General features: G+C 37.6%; 1 protein-coding gene across 8 annotated transcripts; it reads right to left on the bottom strand.

Moving 5' to 3' along the window:
- Window positions 1-1,676: 1,676 nt before the first annotated feature.
- On the bottom strand, window positions 1,677-9,553 carry LOC133817662 (uncharacterized). 8 transcript variants are annotated; one of them, XR_009885625.1, is made up of 6 exons: window positions 9,145-9,553; window positions 7,017-7,273; window positions 6,221-6,374; window positions 5,895-6,067; window positions 5,652-5,748; window positions 1,677-1,941 (listed from the first exon to the last, which is right to left on the bottom strand). XR_009885625.1 is itself a non-coding variant. In XM_062250242.1 (3 exons), the coding sequence occupies exons 2-3, from the start codon at window positions 7,264-7,266 to the stop codon at window positions 6,226-6,228; spliced, it is 399 nt and encodes a 132-aa protein (XP_062106226.1). In that variant the 5' UTR covers window positions 7,267-7,273; window positions 9,145-9,553; the 3' UTR covers window positions 6,220-6,225. The 8 variants fall into 8 exon arrangements, 1 of the variants encoding a protein (XP_062106226.1); XR_009885624.1 differs by lacking the exon at window positions 1,677-1,941 and adding an exon at window positions 5,288-5,501; XR_009885627.1 differs by lacking the exon at window positions 5,652-5,748.
- Window positions 9,554-24,048: the final 14,495 nt, after the last annotated feature.

Below are 24,048 nucleotides of genomic sequence, written 5' to 3'. Positions count from 1 at the left end.
ACTAAGGGCGAGGCTATGGACACTGTAAACTTCTTTTTGCAAGCCCTAGTCTTGACGGAGGAGTTAGGGGAAGCCGCATGGAGGTGAAGTTGATGGGGGCAGAGGTACTTGTAGCAGCGGCAGAAGGCTTGGGAACTCCAGTTGTTTTGGTTCGAGCCATGGATTCCTACATAGTAGACAACCAAGAGAAACAAACAAGAAAAACACAAGAGAAAAAAAAAATATATAAAGTGAGAAAGTGGAAGAGTGAACGTGGGAGTGGCTGCCAATCATGGGTTATAGCCAAAACAAAATGGGTAGTTACTCATTTTTTATTATGAGTGAAAAAAGGGAATTTTTTTCTTAATTATGACCAAACCAAAAAAGCCAACAAAAGATATATATTTTATTTGCCAACTGCCCTTTTATAGAAAAAAAAACAATTAATATTCACACAATCTTAACTTTAGAGAGAATGTTGAAAAAATAACAATTAAACTATTGGACCGAAAAAGCTCAAGCAAGATTTTCAAATACCCCACAAAATTCATTCAGTTTTCTTCTCCATTTTTTATTTATTTTCTGATATTCGTTATATATATATTATGACCATAATAATTCCTTTTGTTGCTAACAAAATGTGAAACCTGAAAAACAATAACCAACCGAACAAAAATTAAATGAGTATAGATAATGTTAGAAAAATTATTTGATCTATATAACATGCTTGAGAGTGTTAGAATAAAAATAAAATTTTCAAGAGCACAAAATATTTTTAGGGAAAACATTAACATAGAGGATGAGGCTTACAATTTTTACTTTTCTTCATTCAGAACATGTATTTGTGTGTGAAGTGTAAAAAGTAGGGTCATTGCCCATGCTGCAATTTTTGGCCTTTTTCTGTAGTACCCAAAGGAGATGTTGTTACACTACACCAGTGCTAGCCCTTTTCAATGCTAGGGTATCCTCTACACAGGTCTAATTACACATGCTCAACTTACTTAAAGCTGGCTTTCACGCACTGACATAGGTAACTCAATTCTCCCAGAGGAACCCGAAACTAAAGAAATTTTGTTAATTTTCCTCAATGCTTTCTTAGTAGGCATTTTTCCCAAAAATAAATTATGAATGAATTTTTATTTTGAAACCAACAAACTAAGCATGTCATATATCATAAATAATTAATATAATAGAAAGTACTCACAATTTTTTTGAAAACGTTTGAAAATGGTTTAGCACGTGTATATTTAATTGATAAGCAGCTAGGATGGTCATGAGAAAACAAATAATTACATGATACAAACCCCCAAGGATTTCCTAAGGGAATCATACCGAATGGAATTTAGGGACTTAGTGAAAATATCAACAATTTTTTTGTAAGTCTCAATGTATTCCAAAATCAATGTTTTATTTTTAACAAGCTCTCTAATGAAATGATGTCTAATATCAATATTCTTTGTGCGTGAATGTTGAACATGATTTTTAGAAATATTTATTACACTGGTGTTGTCACAAAAAATAGTTAAAGTATCTAGTTCAAACCCATAGTCAGCCATCATTTGTTTCATCCATAACAACCGAGTACAACAACGTACTCGACCAGTTGTAGAAAGAGATATGTGTAATGACCCAACTATTTCTAAGACATAGATCATTAAACCTACTAGACAAAACTACTACTTTGAAGAGAACATACATGAGAAAAATTCATAACTTTATTGAAAATTTTAAAATAATATTTGTAATACATAAATAAGCTCATTGTTTTAAAATAAAACATAACTTTAAATGAAATTTTTTACAAAGCTAAATGCGGAAAATACATAAAAACGTGATTTTAAGAGACTAAAGAAAATAACGTCGTCCTCGAATCGACACGCAGCCCATCCACTCCATTCACCTCAACACACATGCCAGCTTCCAAGAATCCTTCCGCCTTTGTATCTATTTTCCTGCATCAAACTAAAAGTAAAGGAGTGAGTCTAATGCCCAGCAAGGAAAACTTCTAACAACATAAAACATATACATAAATTATATCATAACCACATATACTATAAAAATATGTCATATAATACTACAATGGCCATTATACTACTTGGGGCTTGTTAACTAGGCAAGTCATATGCCCAATAGATTTGTAGCCAAGCAAGTCATATGCCCATAAATTATTGGGGATTGCTAGCTAGACAAGTCATATACCCTAGGTCTATAAACATAATATACATAAGTTTAACATACAACATAAGATGACATAACATATAACATAACATATCATACAAACATACAAGATCTATCCTATTTTCCTTACCAAAACCGGGATTTTCTTAGAACAAATGCAGGACTTGGAACACTCCTAAAACCAACAATAATAATGGTGAGAATTTCTAAAGAGTAAAGAATAAATGTGGGAACTAAACCTTCAAAAAGAAACTTAACAAGAAAGATCCTTAAGTTTCAAAAACCTAGTCAAAAATCAATATCAAAAGTTAGCATCTGAATAAAAGGAACTAAAGAAAAACTAAAAAGTTTTAAAGCACTGGACTTAAAGAATATGAGTACCTTAGTTGACCTTAAGGATTGGTCTAACTTCAATACCAAAATACACTAATCCTCACTTCCCAAGTATTTTATAAAGCTTAAGAATGGCAAAGCTTTTTCCCAACCCAAGTGTTTATCACTCTATGGAATCACTAGCACCCTGGAGTCTCTGATCACAGTTTGAAGAGTGAGGGGAAGGGCTGGGTACTAGGTCCTATTTAAAGAGGTAAGGGGTGAAACTAACCCCATTTTGATTTGAATAAAATAATGATTTTAAAATGAAAAAGAATTGAATTTTCATCAATCAGAGGCTGAAGACTCGGTCAAAACGTTCAGAGGTAGGTCTAAGTAGTTAAGGCTTGTTTTTAAAATTAAAAACAAAAAAATATATAAAAAAAAATGTTTCTAAGGGCGATATATCGCCCCTATGTGGCGATATATCGTCTCTGCCCTAGTCCTGAGTCTTCGTCCGTCCATTTGTGCAACGTCAACGTGTTTTCCGTATCCTTCGTCAGGTGATATATCGGCTCCCAGCTGCGATATATCGGCATACGTGAATATTTTAAACACGTAATTGCACTTTTTTAGCGTAAGTTGAAGTTGGATAACTGCTTTGACTGAGTCAAACTACGACCCTAACAGTTTCTGGTGAATACTAAAGCTTATATTTTCTTATTTTATCATTAAAATACTTAATTCCTTAATAATTATGCTTATGACAAGTGTCATAATCCTATTGGATCTACCTAAATTTTAGGTTATAATAAATATCATATTTATGACCAGAAATATTAATCAAACCTTATGTTATAATTAATATTCTTAAACTATAGGTTACACTTATAAAATCCATAACTATTGCTAGGAGTTTCCAACTAAGTCCCGGTTTGAACCAAATCCACGAAATCTAAAATACTACAACTACTACTAACTAGCTAACTAAGTAAACATTATGGGACTCTACAATATGGAACTCTGCTTTTTGCTATGCCACGACACCAAGTTATTTCCTAGATAGAAATACCCTCCACTTGTGATTTTTCTATCATCTGCATTACCTGCCCAATCGGCATCACTAAACACACAAGATTAGAATTTGTTTCTTTAGAGTACCAAATCTCATATTCTAGAGTACTGTGAACATATCTAATAATACTTTTTACAGCAGTCACATGAGACTCCATGGGATTTCCTTGGTACCTAGCACATACCCCAACCCTATAGCATATATAAGGACTACTAGCAATGAGATACAAAAGACTGAAAATCATACTGCGATATAAGGTGAGATCTACCTTAACTCCATTATCATCTTTTGTTAATTTGATTGTCTGTTTTACACTATCAAGCCCAAACTTTTTCACTAAGATTTTGGCATACTAACTGTAACGTCTCATATTTGCTAATAAGGCTTAGTTCCTTCATTAGTGTGTCAGGAGGACATAACTGGATATATATGTGAAATTAATTGATTAAATGTGTGACCATGTGGCATACATGATTTATATGGTAATATGAATATATGTGCATTAAATATGCATGCAGGCCCCTTCCTGTTAATAAGGGCTTATTTGTAATTTTGACCCAGTGAGGGTATAAATGTGATTATATGTGTTAAATTATTGAGACCACATTATTATGTGGATACGATATTCGGCTTGAGGCGATCCTACGGAGCGGATTAGCAGAATAGTCACAACGAGGTCAAATGTCCGGCTCGGGGTGAGCCTAGGGGTATTTCGGGAACTTAGTGTGTATTTGGGATTTATGGGGTAACGGGTCGTTAATTGGTGATAAATTGGGTATTTCGGGATTAATTGGGAATTTGTAGGACTACTCGAGCAATTAGTGGGAAATGAGGCTAATGACCGTTTTACCCTTGAGGGCATTGAAAGGAAAGGTCTTGACCTAGGAGCTTTTTAGACTTTTTGTTGATGTTAGAGGATAGACTTAGGTGAATTGAGAAACAATCTGATGGAGAAAATAAAAATAGCAGTCTATCAGCCATCTCTCTCTCTCTATCTCTCTCTCTCTCTCATTTCTTTCCTCTCTTCATTGTGCTTGTGAAGATTTTTGGGATTTTGATAAGAACTCTGAAATTTGGGGCTGGGAACTGAGGAATCAAGCTAGGGGCAAGTTTGGAGTTAGCTCAGGGGTCGAAATTATTTCTAAGGTAAGCTGTACAACCTAATTTCTCTATGAATTTCTTTGCACTACTACAAAAAAGAATTTTTAGGACTAGCATTGCGAGTCCTCTATTTGAGAGCCTTAAAAACTGAGGTTTTTTAGGACTCGCGTTGAAAGTTCTAAGTGAGTCCTAAAATTCTCGTTGAGTGCCTTTATGTAAGTTTTTAGAACTCGCGTTGCGAGTCCTAAAAAATCGGGTTGAGTGTCTTTAAGTAATTTTTTAGGATTCACGTTGCGAGTCCTAAAAGAATGTTTTTAGGACTTGATTTTTTTTAAAAAAAAAAGAAAAAAAAAATACCCCTTTGAGAGTCCAAAATGTATTATATATGTTAGATTTCTAAAATTTTCAAAAGAAAATACAACAAAATAATTTTTTATTAATTACTCAAAAATATAATTTCAAGATTTAATTTACTCGGCTTACAAAATCATATTACATTATAGTTATAATTGCATATGGATATTTTGGTCAAAGTAATGTTAGTCCATGTCATTCCAAACAAAATTTCAACTAAACAAAATAATTGATATTTCTTTCCCATTCTATTTCTATTCTCATATAAACACTATCATTTCAATCCCAACCAAACAAGATTGTATTAAAAAAAAGATGATAAGAAATCACCGTACTGTATTACAGTCTAGACAGCCTCAGACTAAGATAGTACATATAAGACATAAAACTACAAACAGAGAACAACAAAGATAGCAAAGAGGCCCTCATGAAAAACTATCAAAACTACAACCACAAGTGCCAGTCACAGAGAAGCATTGAGTATTCCTTAAAGAAAGGAGTGCTACACCAAAAAAAAAAATTGCCTGAGCATTTTTCTTTTCAAGCAAGGAATGATTTCACAGCATCATCATTTTTTATTATTATTAGAAATTCAAGAATTTTCAAGAGAAAAAATAATTAAAGAAATAAAATTAAAGGATAAGTTACCCACTTCCAAGTTACATCCGGAGCGGGAAAATATGTGATATACAAGGTAAAACTAAGTGGGAAATTTGGCAGGTCACCTTGAACATCCTTAGTTTTACCACCTACATAAACATAGGCTGCACAATTACTAAAGGCAACTACAATACTAATTTAATCAGCAGAACATCTTAAGAACCAATAGGTTTATACAAAAACCACAACATCAAATAATCACGCAGGAACAGTTCATACCAATTAATTACTTTACCTGCACTAACATCAAGTGATGATGGCAACAATGTGCATGGTTATTTGACTAATTTCTTCTCTATCTTTTATTTGAAATTCCAACTTTTCTAGATACATGCTGTCTTTTTGTTAGAGGCTCTTTTGTGCATGGGGCAGCATGTTTTTTCTCTGAAATGATCCTAGGAACACCACCTTAATATATTATGCAAAAAAAAAAGTCAAGCTGAGATGTAATCACTTACATGTAGAAAATGGATTTTTCTTTATTTGATTTACAAACGAAAAGAAAGATGCAGAACCGATGATGATACAATTGTTAAGAATTATTAAATAGAAGTTACCTACCTTGATCAACAGCTCTTGAGCATAAATGTGATTTTTTTTGTTGAACTCTCCACCTTCTTTTCATAAATGTCACAATGATTTTTGGGAACCAAAATAACATCCCTAGATTTCTTCTGGTGAGTATCCAACTTTCCATAAGCTACTAAAGTTATTTCTGAAGTATTTAAGGACATCAGAAAAAGTAAGTGCGAACGAATTGCTTTCTAAATCTTTGTCCACATCACCAATAGTAAGATAAAATGCACTTGAAGCACAGGTTCATAACAAGCGATATACATACATTATACCCCTCATGAAGGATAAGAAAATGATTTTGAGCTTATCCATCAACTATTAGAGAATAAAGAGAGCTCCAACAGTGTATATTTTTTTTATTCTTTGTCAACTTGATTTTCACTTTTGGAAAATGGAATAATAAATATTATTGATGTAAAATAAAAGATTATCAATAGATATAGCAAACAAAGAAAAGAAGCTACAAAAAACTAAATGTCGCACATTGTACTTGTAAAATGTTAATCTAGAACAACTTCAAAACTCAGACATTTTATTGCAACATGTCATTTTAAAGTATATGTATTTGTATCTAACTAAGTTTGAAAAGAATAAGTTTTCAAACTCTCAAGTGTAAGAAGATAAAGCTACATCATTTTAGTAATTATGAAAAGGATGAGTATCAATTTCAACACAGTCAAAACTTTATAGCAATGTAGATGCTATCCACATCTCTCAACCTATTCTCTCTAGAGTTAGTAGGCATTTGAGATAAAGTAGCATGCAATGTTTAGTTTCTGACCTTTTGACTTGTTGAAGGTCTCTGAAGATAGCTTAAGGATTTCTTCATAATGAATGAACTTAACTTTACCAGTTTCTATAGGCTTTTGCTTCTTGGAATGAAGTTGTGAAACTGACAATTGCCCCTTGCTCATTGCTATTGAGACAACTTCATCTCTCTTCCCAGATTCCATCAAAACTGAGTCACTGACACTTTGGCATGATTCACAGACCCAATCTTCAGGGACCTCATGCTTTACTTTTCTTCCCATGCAATAACTGAAAACAGAGAGATATAAGAATCATTTATGATTGATTATTATCAATACTTGTATCATCACACACACTCAAAAAGACATGGAAAAAATATATATGAAGTTAGAAGCAATAAACACGTTCAGTGGATGAAGTTGATGCAAAAAATAAGATAGAATTTATAACAAAAAAATATATTTAACTAGATTGTAAATCAAAACTTAAGTGATCCAATTTGGATACACGATCCAAGAGCAACTTTTTACTGTAAAGGCATACGTACCAATTATCTTTATGGTTAGTCTTTTAAAATCCTATAAATGAATTAACATTATAAGTTATTGCTTGTAATACTAGTGTCACAAGAACTCAGAGCACACCATTGTTACTTCTCATCTTCTTATAATATTTATAGAAATATTTTTTTAGGATTGAAGCTCTTAAGGAAATATATGATGAAATAAAGAAAAAAGAATCAAAGACTTCAGAAATTAAAGGGAAAAAATAATGTATGCCATACGAAAAAATAATTCCTACACATCTCCACCATTCCATAATCCAATATCATAGTATAGTTTAATGTGGTGCATTTTGTAATGAGACGGAATTACCATTAGCGTATATCCCATCCTATGATATTTTTTATAAGATAAACACAAGCAAATATTGCAGCTTTTATATATAGAAAAGTTCAAACATAAAAATAACAATGAAGCTATACTATTCTGATTGACACACCACAAAATTGAGCTATACAACTAGTGCTAATGGTACTACTGCAGACCTCAAATAATACTGCAAGCTTAAGATATTCAGAGCGTTGGCACCGCAAATCTATTATTAGTACAAAAGATATACATTAAGTTCAGCATAAAAAATATTTCAGTAGAAGTCATAATCATGAGGCTCAAACATAATAAAACTAAGAAATCTAGTAATCTACAAGTACGCAAGATTAAAAGAAGACAAAAATATCTTGAGAATTAAAGTTACATTTTCTTTCAAGTCACCGAAGTTGTTTATTTTATTTACTAACTCAGCTTTAGGAATAAAACCTCTCAAACCTTGCAAAGTAAGATTTAAGATTGGTACCAATTGACTAAAAAACAAAACAAATGAAATAAAATTCACAACTTTATTTAGTGGACATACATTCTCAATTATTTGGAGCCCATTCACATATGTTTTATCCTCTCTTCATCAAGAATCAGAATTTGACAGCGCAGAATTAACCAATTGCCAAATATGTGTCACTTTTATACCTCACATTAACCCAATTCAGCTTGAACAAACAATAATGTAGAAGAAAACTATAAGGCTACACTAACAGTATCATTGAAACATATTTGGAAACAGATGGTGTGCAACGTCAATATTCTCAGAGAAATAAAAAACTATACTTAAACCAAATAAGAATCAAACCAGAAATAATGTTTAATAAATAGCGTGATACTGAACAAGACCCAAAACAGAGAAATGAAAAACAATAATTCATTGAAAATGAGATATGATAGATTTAGAAATGCATACCAACCATTTTTTTTCCCTAAAAATCGCCTCATTTCTACTTTATAAATGCATACCAACCAATGTTTTTTTCCAAAAAATTCATGGAAAATAGTCTTCTCCCTAGCACCACTGATTTTTTAGGCATCCAATGAAAAAGTCCTAAATTTTATCAGAAAGAACCCTCAATTTTGACAGTACTTCAAGCTTCAGTTCATTTCAATATGTCTATGGTCTAAATTTCTAATACCTCAGTTAGTTTTAAGAAAATGCAACATATTAATGGAAAAATCAAACAAAAAAACATAACAAAAATAAAATTAATTTATATTATGTACCCTTAAACATCCATGGATTCCAAATCAGACCGACCACAGTTTCAAACATACCTGAAAACTTGAAATCACATTTGAAAGAGCACAGAAACATTAGCTTGCGAACCCGCGCTATCGTGTACTGTCCAACCAGCCCCGTCCTTGAACGATCAATCCCACCCCCCGAGACCCCCGTGCCGTCGAGCCCAGCCAGCCTGGAGGACCCCACTCGTCGTCGAGCCAACCCCCTGAGCCCCAACCGCTGTCAAGCCCTTGAACCCCCAGTCGTCATCGAGCCCAGCCAGAGCGAGAGATGGGAGGACGAAGGAGTGAGAGAGCCAAGCCCCCTGCCTCTGCATCGAACCCACCGTCGTGATCGTACCTCCAGCCACCCACCTCGCCGTGATCCATGCACGCCGTCAAAGAGGAGGTCTGGTTGGGTTTGAGGAAAAGAACGAGAGAGAGTGTGAGGTTGAGGTTGAGGTTGAGGGTTGATGGGGTTAGTTATTATTATTATTGTTTGTTAAAAGATATAGTTATTATTATAAAAATATATAAATACAAAGTATAATTATATTAAGAAAAAACAATACAATAAAATATTAATGATATATTATTAGTTTTTATTTTTTAATTATATTTAAAAATTAACAACTTATAATTTTTTTAAAAAAATTATTAAAACATTTGACCATATATAAATAACTTACTTTCAACTATTACTTTTAGCCCAGTTGCTTTTAGGACTCGCAAAGCAAGTCCTTAAAGAGTATTAAAGACTTCTAAAGCAAGTCCTTAAAATTATTAAGTAAAACACTCATTTTTTAGCCCAGATTTTTTTAGGACTCGCATATTTTTTTAGGACACTCATTGCGAGTCCTAAATTGTGTTTTTTCAGGACTCTCAATGAATGTCCTAAAAACTCCATAAATATTTTTAAGGACTTGCATTTATGTGCATGTCCTAAAAAAGTGCCTCATAAAGGGTATTTTGTAGTAATGCTTAGCATAGGTTTTAACTGAGTTTTGTTCTAGCCTTGGTTGTTAAATTTGGATAGGGTTCTTCAATAGTTTTAGGGGTTATAATGCTGCTTATGTTGTGTGTATGGGAGTTCTAGACTGAATATTGGGTATAGTTGTTGTTTAGGTTAAGTTTTTAGTGAATTTGGCTTGGGAAAACGCAGGGAAAATATTGAGGTTTCTGGGTTCAAAGGGTCGCACCACGCCGCTGTCTTTGGGCGCTGCGCATCTGGGCAGGGTGCGCTGCGCATCTGGGCAGGGTGCGCTGCGGCGCATGTCAAGGGATTTTCCTTAGAATGCTCTCTGACTTGCAGAGGGTCTCGACGCCTCTGAGGAAGGTTGCGACTCAAATAGGAAATATTGACCAAATAGGGTTTTTAGGCTCGAGAACTCAAACCTAAGTGCTTGGAAAGGATTCTACTACCCATTTTAGAAGAATTTGAGGACCCGGGTGCTACCACATGTGACATTCCTTTGTCATATCACTACTACAAAAAAAGGTTTTTTAGGACAAGTACTGCGATTCCTAAAAATGATTTTAGGACTCACGGTGCGCGAGTCCTCTATTTGAGAGCCTTCAAAATTGAGATTTTTTAGGAACCGCGTGCCATTAATTAAGCGAGTCCTAAAATATCGGGTTGTGTAACGCCCTGGATAGCCAAGACCATTACACTGTGTGTTTATAAAGGTGCAAGACTTGTTAATCAAGTCATTTAACTCAAAACGTGTCACTGAAACTATAATAGAATAGGGTTAAAATATTTTGGTCTCAAAAGCTTCATTTCGTATAAACAAACGTTCTTTTTACATGGGATCTCAAAAGTAGTAACTTAAAGACTGTTTACAAAAGATTCAAGATTTAAATACATTTGCTAGCCATTCTAAGGCAAAACAGACAAATAGGCTTTTCTCGTCCTGTTCCACTCCACGGCCGTGGCGGCCGATCAGCTGACTATGTACATTCAGTCCCGCAGCTCTCCATCTCAGGGTGGGTCCAACTTACCTTTGCCTTCACCAGCACCACGTAGCACCCGTGAGCCAAGATCCAACAAGAAAACACAATAACAGAGCATAATCATTCAACAGACAATCAGATAACCCATACCGCATAAACATGTAATCAACAGTCTAAGTATTCACATTAATCAAGTATTCAACATACCAAGTATATCATTTCATATCTGTAATCAAATCACATATGAAAACTAGGGTTAACGCCCTTAGGTCGCACCCTCTATTTATCCCACTGACTCCGGCCTGCTTAAATCGAGCTCAGTGAATATTAAGCTGTCCTCGGCTACCAGTGGCCGAGCCGCGCCCTGTGCGCAAGTATTATTTACGGCATCTTCAGGCCGTTTATCACATGTCCCATGGCATAATACCATCTATGACATTATACAGATATAGGGAGCTCTTAGTCCCATCACAAACACATATCCGGGTGCAATTTTCTTACCTTTAGATTCACTAGCTTTGTTCAATTTGATCCTCAAGCATGATCCCTCCTGAGCCCTAGCGTACGCCTAGTCACAGCCATAGATCAAAATCATCACCAAACCTCAAATCCAAAATCCTAGCCTCGGGACCAATCCTGAGCCCTCAGGAAGCCCTAATTCCACCAAACGGGGTGGTGGAATCAAACCCCAAACCCCCGGGCAAAAACCCTTGAAAATAACCCAAAAACCCCTTTCTGGAAATAGTGTAGCACTACAACGCCCTAAGAAGAGTGCTATAGCGCTACAAACAGAGCCAAAAGGCTCAGGAACTTCAGAGCCTAGCGCTACAGTGCTAGTCACAGCACAGCCTAGCACAGATTTTCCCCTTCGAATTTTCCCGAACCAAATCTTTCCAAAACTCAACCAAACTTCAACTAAACTTCAAAACAAGCCTTCCATCATCCTCAACTCATCCCATAAATCCCAACCACAAGAAATTCAATCACATGCACCCCAAAATACAAAATCCACCATGGCTGAACCTAAAGCTCAAAATCTCAGCAAAACCATAGAAATCACAAAGCTTGAAACTAGAGTTTCTTACCTTTGATGGATGAGCTCGTCTTAGGTTATCCTCCACACTATCTTAGCCTTCACCTCCTCAAAGCTTCAGCCTCAACTCCCTAGAATTCCCCGTCAAAGTTCAACTCAAAATCCATATCAATACTAAGAACTAGAAACTGAAAAACAACCTTAGACCTTACCTCAAATGGATGGATTTCTCTTGCTAACTCCTTGCTAATTCCTCAAGCTAGACCAAGAACCCTAGCCTCAAGCTCCTGCCCAGATTCTCCCTGAATTTCAGCTCAAAACTCTTTGAAGAAACCTAAACCGAATGGGAGAAGAAATGACCCCTATTTTCCTTCTTTCTTTTTCATCTTCTTTTCTTTTAACTTCCTTCAGATTCTAGACTTTCCACTAAGGCATAAAGCAAAACAGCACTTAACTCTTATCCCTTGTAAGCCAAATGACCACAATACCCTCCCATTAAAATTTAAGCCTTTAATCCATCCAAGGGCATTCTGGTCATTTATTCCCAATTCCCGCTAATTCCTCAAGTGTCTCTAATATTTACCACTTACTTCCTGACACCTTACTATTCACCAATTATATTCCCCAATATCAAAATAGACTCCATTATATTCTCTAAATTCCCATAAATACCCTCAGGCTCGTCCCGAGCCGAGTATAAATCCCCGCCATGACTTTTTCGCTAAACCGCTCACTAGAATCATCTCGAGTCACAGATTACAGATATATCCACATAATAATGTGGTATCGACAATTTCTCACATATATATACAGTTATGCCCTCAACATGAAAAAATTACGATTATGCCCTTCTAATCTAATCAAGGCCTACATGCATACTAATAAACATAGTCATGCATCACAGATATTCAAATAATCATATAACATGCGTTTTATCATTAAATCACATATAATACAGTTATGCCCTCCCAGCACACTAATCAAGGCCCTTAAGCCTTATTAGTAAATTTGGGTCGTTACAACTATCCCCTCCTAATGAGAATTTTGTCCTCGAAATTTACCTGAATAACTCGGGATATTGATCTCGCATCACTGTCTCAAGCTCCCAGGTTGCTTCTTCGACCCTACTATTCCTCCACAACACCTTAACAAGAGGAATCGTCTTATTTCGTAGTACTTTATCTTTCCGATCCAAGATCTGGACCGGTTGTTCCTCATAGGCTAGATCTGTCTGTAGTTCTAAGTCTTCATATCTCAACACATGAGTCGCATCTGAGACGTACTTCCAGAGCATTGAAACATGGAATACGTCATGGACTCCTGACAATGATGGTGGCAAGGCTAACCTGTAAGCCACTTGACCGATCCTTTTCAGGATCTCAAAAGGTCCAATGAACCTAAGGCTTAGCTTACCCTTCTTTCCAAATCTCCTCACCCCTCGCAATGGTGAAACTCGAAGAAACACGTGGTCCCCAACCTGAAACTCCACGTCCCTACACTTGGGATCAACGTAGCTTTTCTGTCTGCTCTGTGAGGCGAGCATCTTAGCTCGAATGTTCTCTATAGCTTCACTTGTCCTCTGAACCATATCTGGCCCCAAATACTTTCTCTCACCCATCTCATCCCGATGAATGGGTGATCTACACTTCCTTCCATATAACATCTCATCGGGAGCCACTCCAATCGTTGATTGGTAACTGTTATTATACGAAAATTCAATCAACAGGAGGTACTTACTCCATGATCCTTCAAAGTCGATCACACACGCTCTGAGCATATCTTCCAACACCTGAATCGTCCTCTCAGACTGTCCATCAGTCTGAGGATGAAAGGTTGTACTGAACTTCAATTGAGTCACTGAACTTCAATTGAGTCCCTATAGCCCTCTGCAAACCACCCCAAAACTTGGAGGTAAAGATAGGATCCCGGTCTGACACTATAGACTTAGGAACTCCATGGAGACGTACAATCCCTCACGTACAATTTAGCATACTGATCCACAGTACATGTCGATCTCACTGGGAAAAAATAGGCTGACTTGGTGTATCTGTCCACTATCACCCACACCTAATCATGAAGCCCTACAGTTCTGGGTAAACGTCCCACAAAATCCATCGTAATATCCTCCCATTTCCACTCGGGAATACCCAAAGGCTGAAGCAACCCTGCTGGTCGATGATGCTCAGCTTTCACCTGTTGACAAGTTAAACACATGGCTACGTACTCTACCATATCCTTCTTCATCCCAGGCCACCAATATAACATTTGTAGATCCTGGTACATCTTCGTGGTACCTGGATGAAGTGAGTACGGTGTCGTATGAGACACATCCAATATCTCTCGTCTAATCCCCTCATCATTCAGAACACTAATCCGCCCCTGATACCGAAGCAAACCACCCTCCGAAATAGAATACTCCTTAGCTAGTCCCGCTAAGACATTCCCTCTAACCTCCTGTAACTGAGAGTCTACCAATTGCCCTGCTCTAATTCGCTCTAGCAGGGTCGATTGCAGAGTAATATTAGCCAACCGGCCTACCACCAATTATATCCCCGCTCTGACCATCTCATTAGCTAACTCTTTCGAGATCTCGGTGGTGCTATATAACTGACCTGGGCCTCTCTAGCTCAATGCATCCACACTACATTGGCTTTCCCTAGATGGTAAAGAATATCGCAATCATAGTCTTTCACCAACTCTAGCCAACGCCTCTGTCTCATGTTCAAGTCCTTCTGTGTAAAGAAATACTTCAGACTCTTATGGTCAGTGTATACCTCACACTTCTCCCCATACAAATAATATCGCCAAATATTTAGTGCAAATACCACCGCTGCTAACTCCAAATCATGGGTGGGATACCGCTGCTCATACTCCTTCAGCTGTCGTGATGCATAAGCTATGACCTTCTCATTCTGCATCAACACACAGCCTAAACCCAACCTCGATGCATCGTAGTAGACGACAAACTTCCCTTCCCCCGAAGGAAGACTTAACACAGGCGCAGAAATAAGTCGTCGCTTCAGCTCTTGGAAATTGTCCTCACACTTGTCTAACCAGATAAACTCAAATTCTTCTGTGCCAATTCTGTCATCGGTGTCGTTATCTTCGAGAAGCCCTCCACAAACCGTCTATAATAACCTGCTAGACCAAGAAAACTCCGCACCTCCGAGGCATTCCTTAGCCTTGGCCAATCCCTAACTGCCTCTACCTTAGATGGGTCCACCTTAATCCCATCTGCACCCACGATGTGACCAAGGAATGTCACTTTTGGTAACCAAAATTCACATTTCTTAAACTTGGCGTACAACTGATGCTCCCTTAATCTCTGCAGAACCTGCAAAAGATGAAACCCGTGCTCTGCCTCTGAATTGGAGTACACTAAAATGTCTTCGATGAAGACAATAACAAACTGATCCAGAAAGTCCTTGAACACTTTATTCATTAGGTCCATGAAGGCTGCTGGGGCATTGGTCAAACCAAACAACATGACCAGAAACTCATAGTGCCCGTACCTCGTTCGGAAGGCCGTCTTCGGTATGTCCTCGTCCTTGATCCTCAGCTGGTGAGCTGCTATGACACCTCAAGACAGGGGGAAGTGATGGTCTATGCATGATGTTGGTTAAAGGATCCGACTAGAACTGGAGTGGAGTTTTTAGTATACTTAATAGTCAATGGATACTTGGGAATATCATCGTATAAAGGAACAAGAACGACAGTTAAGGAAATCCCAGATGAAAGGAATTTAAGGCAAGTCTTAATTGAGTTAGCTAAGGATTTTACAATGTTGTGTATAAGTTTATCGTGATATAAGGACCAAATCTGGACTCTGATGGACACCGAAATTACATGGAAATTCTGGATGAATCTCATACTACTCTTTTGGTCTTTTCATCCGGATATTAGGAAAAAGGTACAATAACTTGAAGGTTTTGTATTAGAGGCCTAGGTGGAGAGGAATACCATGAATGAGGAAAAAAAAATTCGTAACTTGATAGTAGTTTGTGATAGGCATCGCAGCCTTTGAGTATGTTATAATGGGAATAAGGAAATGTCGTGAAAGGTATCGTAGAGAGACTACCATGATGGTTGGGTCATCATGGACCAGCGTCTGGGGAGAACTTGCTTTTGTCAGTGGGGATAATTGATACAACTGACCAGTACTCAGAACTTTGAGGGAGATGGATGGTAAGCCTCCATGCAATTTAGGGATTAATTTCATTGAGAAAGGACTTTATGTTATTCTCAGGTCTTGGGAAGATTAAGGAAGGCGATGAATAGAGAATCGGAATCTGATGAATTTTATTACATTAAGACTGATGGTAAATCAGAGAAAAAGGGAGTTATCCAGATATTGGAAGAGCATTTGATAAGATGGGGTGTAATAAAGATTGTATATCATCCGTTCGCTGGAATGAGATAAGTGAGATGTTGTATTTGGATCCGGAGATAGTTCAAGGGATCATTGGGATTATTAAAAGATTGGAACGTGGAAATTCACTTTTCAAAGTAAATGGAAACGCTTTACTGAATTGGGAAACTCATACATTGATTGATAGAAATTTGCAGTTAAGGTGGAGTTACTCCATGGGGAGCAACCAGTTCAGTTATGAGATAGAAAGCAAAAGGTTTGAGGAACAGGATTGTACCTTGAGTTAAAGTAACGTTTTAGAACGGTAAGGTCAAGGAATGACCAGAGTAGCTGGAGTCAGTTATGTGGAATCTATATTCTGGATAGTACAGATAAAATTTCGAGGATGAAATTTCTGTAAGGCGGGAATAGTTGTAACGACCCAAATTTGCTAATAAGGCTTAATGGCCTTGATTAGCGTGCCTGGAGGGCATAATGGGAAGTATGCGTGAATTCAATGATTAAGATGCATGACTATGTGTATTATGATATGTGATAATTTTAGCCCGTTGAGGGCATAAGTATGATAATTATGTGATGTAATTTGTACCACGTGGGTGTGGTGATATCAATGCGATGCACGTGCCGAGACGATCCTAGAGAGCTAGATAACTCAGAAGTCACAACGGGATTTTGTAATTTAGTTCTTGTGAGATATTGGTAACTGGAGGTTTGGTAACTTGTGTAACTGTTAGTAACCATAGAGAGTAACAAGTTTAATTAAAAGAAGTGGTAGAATTGTAAGGAAGTAGGAATGACAAAAAAGGGCCTTGAGGTTTAGTTGGAATGGGAAATAGATTGAAGGGTAAAGTGGTCATTAGGCAAGAATTAGGATTACTTCAGCTGAAGGAAAGGGGGGTCACGTATAACACTTGGTTGGGAGTTGATTTATGCTGAAATATGAGGAAAATCTAGAAGAAAAGAGAAGAAGAGGGAAGCTGAAGTTGGGAGACCTAGGAGGGGAGCTTTGATGGTTCAAGGCAACTAAATTGAGCATAAATCAAGATTACTCAGAGGTAAGGGTTTGTCTATAATTTGTGTAAGTTTCAAGTTTAGATTTTAGAGAATAAGCATGAATTGAAAGAAGATAGTGGCTGGTTTTGGCATGGATTCAGAATTGGGATGATCAAGAGGAAGGTGACTTGAAGCTAGAGTTGAGGAGAATCCAAGCTGGGTTCTTGACTGAGGTAAGAGTTTATTATGTTTGATTTTCGTAACTGGTGTGGTTTAAGGTTTTAGAGGCTTGATTTATAGTTTTGGAATCCATGGTATGAGTTTTAAGAATTTGAAACTCAAGATAGGATTTTGGGGTGTGTTTGTGTGATTGGGGTTGTTTGTGATGTTTATAGGTTGTTAAAAGGGGTTCATTTGGGGTTCTGAATTGATTTTGAGGCTTAGTTATAAGTTTGGGGTGATTTGGAGTGTTATGGGTTCGGGAAAACGCAGGGGAAAAACCCAGAATTCTGGGCTCGCGATGGAGCGCCGCGGCGCTGTTCTAGCGCGCCGCGGCGCAAGGCTGTTTCTGGGCATGATGGGGTTTCTGACTTGCTGGGCGTCGCGGCCCTACAGGGCTGCGCCGCGGCGCTAGGCCAATTTCAGGATGTTGGAATTTGCCATTTTGAGCCTCTGCTCCGGGGGTTCGGGTGATATATCCGGTGCATTGTTTTAGGGATTTGGGGCATTCCGAGAGCGTGGGATTGGTTCCGGGAAGTAGTTTTGGATTGGTTGGTGATAAAGGATGTTTCGTTTGTGTTTTGATTAGGTCTTTGGTGAGGCTCGGGATAGAGGACCGTGCTCGCGGCGTTGGGGCATCGGAAGCTCGAGATACAGGTAAGAAAGCTGCACCTGAGTATGTGGTTAGGTTGGGACTAAGTTTTCCCTATGTTTGTATGCATTGTTATGTGAATGTGGTTAACCATGTGGACACGATGGGACTAAGAGCTCCCTACATTTGTATATCATGTCGTGAGATGGTGTTATTATGCCATGGGACATGCGATTACCGGCCTAAGGGTGTCGGAATCAATATTTGCGCACTGGGGCGCGGCTCGGCCACTGGTAGCTGAGGCAGCTTATTTATCACTGAGCTCGGTTAAGCTGGCCGGAGTCAGTGAGTATTACACTGGGGGCGGCCCTAATGAGCCGAAGACAGTGTGTTAAATAGAGGGTGCGACTAAGGGCGCCAACCCTGAATGTTATTTGATGAATATGACAATCTATTGATTATGAGTGTGAATATTGTGTTATGAATATAGTTGGTTGATTGTTTGGATAACAAACTGTTATTACTGATTGGATAAATGTTATGAGATATTGATTTCTTGGTTGAGCATTGTGTAATATTTGATAAGTGTTGCTGATCTTGCTATGTTATTATGCTTTCTTGCTGGGCCTTGGCTCACGGGTGCTACGTGGTGCAGGTAAAGGCAAGGGTAGGCTGAATCAACCATGAGTTAGAGAGCTCTGGGGGCGAGGTGTACATCGTCAGCTGCTCGGCCGCCACAGTCGGGAGATGATACAGGAACGGAAACGTAAAATGTTTATTTTGCCATTAGAGTGGCTTGAACTATTTGTAACTTCTAGAATCTGTTGTAACTAGGACATCTAAACCCTGTTTTGAGTCTCCATGTATTAAACTGTCATTTTTAATGAAAATAGCCTGTTTGTGACAAAAATCTTTTTATTCTTACTCTGATAATGGTATAGAGTTTACACTTTGTCTGAATGACTTGTCTAGCAAGTCTTGCACTATTTTAAACACACAGTGTAACGGTCTTGGTTATCCAGGGCGTTACACGTGGGGTTCATGCACCGCTCCCAAAAAAACAAAGGGATCCTCACCCTCTGGCTCAAAAGTCACAATCTTCTTCCTGCAGTCAATAGTAGCTCCGTATCTAACCAACCTATCCATACCTAGGATCATATCAAAGTCCTCCATACTCCACTCAATCAAATCTACTGACAACTCTCTACCATCAACTAGCACTGGCAGTGCTCTAATCCACCTCCTAGAAACTACCAGTTCCCCTGTAGGAAAAATAGTCCCAAACCCTTAAATACAATACTCACTAGGTCTTCACAATCTTTCAATCACCTTACTAGAAACAAACGAATGTGTAGCACCCGAGTCAATCAATATAGTAAAAGGAGAGCCAACGCTAAAAAGCTGACCTTTCACTACCAAGGGACTAGCCTCGGCCTCCGCATGCATCAGAGTGAACACTCGTGCTGGAGTCAAGTTGTCCACCTTCCCTACATCACCCTTCTTCACTGTCGGGCAGTCTTTCTTGAGGTGTCCCACCACCCCGCACACGTAACAGGCCTTAGGCCGACACTCGCCCGAATGGCGTCTTCTGCACCTCGTGCATTCAGGATAAGTCCTCCATGTATCACCGCCTCCCTGACGGCCACCCCGAGTACCCCGACCTCTCCTATCAGGACCAGGAGTGGTCGAAGCATCAGGGGTCTTCCTCTTTAAATCACTGGGGCCTCCACCCCTACCAGAACCAGAATATGGAGGCACCGCCCTGCGGCCCTCCCGCCTAGCTGCATTCTTTCTCCATATCTTATTCTCCGCTTCCTCAGCGGTAAGAGCCTTCTCTACAGCCTGGGCATAAGTCGTACCTCCAGGTACTGTTGTAATTCTCACATCTCGGGCTATCATTGCATTAAGCCTTCTAATAAATCTATCCTGCCTAGTTGCATTAGTAGGCACATGGTCGGGTGCAAATTTCGCAAGTCTGTCAAATTTTAGGGCATATTCTATAACTGTCATGTTGCCCTGAACCAACCCCACAAACTCATTTACCTTCGCTGCCCTGACGGCAACATTATAGTACCTCTGACTGAATAGGTCCTTGAATCTTTCCCAAGTCAAAGCAGTAACATCTCTGGTCTGTGATGCCACCTCCCACCAGATTCGGGCATCATCTCTCAGCATATATGTGGCACAGGCCACTCTGTCATGTCCATCTACCCTCATAAAGTCTAGAATGGTAGTAATCATGGTCATCCACTATTTAGACTTCAGTGGATCAGGTCCTCCCTCAAAGATCGGGGGCTGCTGCTTCCTAACCTCTACCGGCTGTGCAATAGGTACCACTGCGGGTGGCACAATGGGGGCAACACTCCCTGATGGAGCCTGCTGCCGCAGAATTCAGATTTGTTCATCCTGGCTCTGTAGCCGAGCTTGCATGTCTGCCATAAGCTGCTTCCAGTTCTCAGGGACTGGCAGAGGGGTATGGCCCTGGTCATCATCTCTGGTCTCAGACCTATTGCCGGCTAGTCGAGTAGATTTTCTTGGACGCATAATTATCCAAGTCAATCTGCAATCAATGACTCGGCAATCAGACTATGATGACAGGGTAATAATCATTTCATGATCCTCCGTTAAAACCCAAGACATTCACAAACAATCCAAAATATAATAGTTTATCCAAATATTCATTCACATGCATAGCAGTGCTAATAAGCACACCTCAATACCATCGTGCAATAGTCAAGGGCCAGGCCCTATCAGTATCTCATGCTCCCTATTAATCAAGCAAGTATCAACAATCATTTTTCATTTAAATCATTTAACACATATAATCATGTATACACAAATACCAAACCCTCAGTCGAGCTTGTCTCTCGCGGCGAATGTACATGTCCAGCCAGTCTTCAGGAACCCTTAAACATAGGACCCTCTGATACCAAGTTGTAACGCCCTGGATAGCCAAGACTATTACACTGTGTGTTTATAAATGTGCAAAACTTACTAATCAAGTCATTTTACTCAAAACGTGTCACTGAAACTATAATAGAACTAGGGTTAAAAAAATTTGGTCTCAAAAGCTTCATTTCTTATAAACAAACGTTCTTTTTACATGGGATCTCAAAAGTAGCAAGTTAAAGACTGTTTACAAAAGATTCAAGATTTAAATACATTTGCTAGCCATTCTAAGGAAAAACAGACAAATAGGCTTTTCTCGTCCTCTTCCACTCCTCGACCGTGGTGGCCGATGAGCTGACTATGTACATTCAGCCCCGTAGCTCTCCATCTCAGGGTGGGTCCAACTTGCCTTTGCCTTCACCTGCACCACGTAGCACCCGTGAGCCAAGATCCAATAAAAAAACACAATAACAGAGCATAATCATTCAACAGAAAATCAGATAACCCATACCGCATAAGCATGTAATCAACAGTCTAAGCATTCAAGCTTTGTGACTAACGCTTCAACCTAAGTTGACTAGGTTATCCTCCACACTAGCTTAGCCTTCACCTCCTCAAAGCTTCAGCCTCAACTCCTTAGAATTACCCATCAAAACTCAGCTCAAAATCCATATCAATACTAAGAACTAGAAACTGAAAAACAACCTTAGACCTTACCTCAAATGGATGGACTTCTCTTGCTAATTCCTCAAGCTAGACCAAGAACCCTAGCCTCAAGCTCCTGCCCAGACTCTCCCTGAATTTCAGCTCAAAACTCCTTGAACAAATGAGGAAGAAACCTAAACCGAATGGGAGAAGAAATGACCAATGTTTTCCTTCTTTCCTTCTTTCTTTCTTTTTCTTTTTTTCTTTTAACTTCCTTCAGATTCTAGACTTTCCACTAAGTCATAAAGAAAAACAGCACTTAACTCTTATCCCTTGTAAGCCAAATGACCACAATACCCTCCCATTAAAATTTAAGCCTTTAATCCATCCAAGGGCATTCTGGTCATTTATTCCCAATTCCCGCTAATTCCTCAAGTGTCTCTAATATTTACCACTTACTTCCCGACACCTTACTATTCACCAATTATATTCCCCAATATCAAAATAGACTCCATTATATTCTCTAAATTCCCATAAATACCCTCAGGCTCGTCCCGAGCCGAGTATAAATCCCCGCCATGACTTTTTCGCTAAACTGCTCACTGGAATCATCTCGAGTCACAGATTACAGATATATCCACATAATAATGTGGTATCGACAATTTATCACATATATATACAGTTATGCCATCAACGGGCTAAAATTATGATTATGCCCTTCTAACCTAATCAGGGCCTACATGCATACTAATGCACATAGTCATGCATCACAGATATTCAAATAATCATATAACATGTGTTTAATCATTAAATCACATATAATCCAGTTATTCACTCCCGGCTCACTAATCAAGGCCCTTAAGCCCTATTAGTAAATTTGGGTCGTTATAGGTTGAGTGCCTTTAAGTAATTTTTTAAGACTCGCTTTGCATGCCCTTAAAAGTATTTTTTTTTTAAATGCAGCTACAATTTTCATTTTGATTTAGAAAAAAATATATCCCTTTGAGTGTCCAAAATGTATTATATATGTTAGATTTCTAAAATTTCAAAAGAAAATACAACAAAATATTTTTTTATTAATTACTCAAAAATATAATTTCAATGTTTAGTCTACTCGGCTTACAAAATCATATTACATGATAGTTTATACTACAATCAAATTCTATCATCACCAAATATTAAACAAGAAATGTATACAATGTTAGTGAAATATATTTTGTATTCTAAAAACTTCAACAACCAATGTTGTCTAGTATTGCGCCAAAGAAATGCATCTCAATATAACATATTATAAAAAAAGTTATTTAATTATAAATATATAATAATTCAAACTTATAAATAAGTAGGCACACACAATAATTATAAATATATATATAATAGATGCGAGAATTAAACTATCAGTATAGGTATTCACATAGTCAAGGAGCAAACAATTTCTTGTTAGATAGTACTTTTTCATAAAATGTTATTCCTCCAGCACATAGAGGTATTTCAAAATAGTAGCAAACTACATCAAAATCAGCAACAAAATAGACCATAAATCTACCATATTAATCCTTTCAACTTAGTTAACAAAATACACCAAAAATCTGTCACAAAATACACCAAAAAAACCAGTTGCACAATACAGAAAATATACCATTAAAACAATAGCAAAATATACCATTAAAACTTTGGATCACAAGATCATGCTCCAATCTTTGACAGACCTCAGTTCTCCATTGCACAATAACAAACTAAATTTGTAACAAAATTTTAATAATTTTACTATTTAATTTTTGTTATAACTTTGTAATATAATTCGACACTTACTAAGTTTGGGGGCTCAACTTCCCCTAATTTTTCCTTTGTATTTTAAATTTGTAAACAAAAAAGATATTAACATTAAATTTTATGAAAAATTGTTAAAAAAAAAGTCTCATTTTTTTTAAATGCAATTAGTCCCTTAAGAAAAACTTTTAGCTCCATCAATTATTATTAATTAGCATGTATATCTTCTGAAAAAAGAATTGAAAAATAATTTGTTAATTTGCCAAAACTTCGTGATAGCATTGATTTTGTTATTATTATTATTATTATTATTATTATTATTATTATTAAAACATGATAGATTTGTATTATAATGTATTTCTCTTTTTTCTCATATATTTGACTCATGTCAAAGCCACAAATCCCATCTATCTTTCTCTATTTTGACAATATGACATTACAATTTTTACTTTCTATTGATCTAACTTTATGGATGTCAATAATACACCTAGTCGA

This window comes from Humulus lupulus, chromosome 2, assembly GCF_963169125.1.
Source record: "Humulus lupulus chromosome 2, drHumLupu1.1, whole genome shotgun sequence".
Classification (NCBI taxonomy): domain Eukaryota; kingdom Viridiplantae; phylum Streptophyta; class Magnoliopsida; order Rosales; family Cannabaceae; genus Humulus; species Humulus lupulus.
The sequence above is the reverse complement of the archived record's forward strand: the minus strand, read 5'-3'. Positions and strand labels throughout refer to the sequence as shown.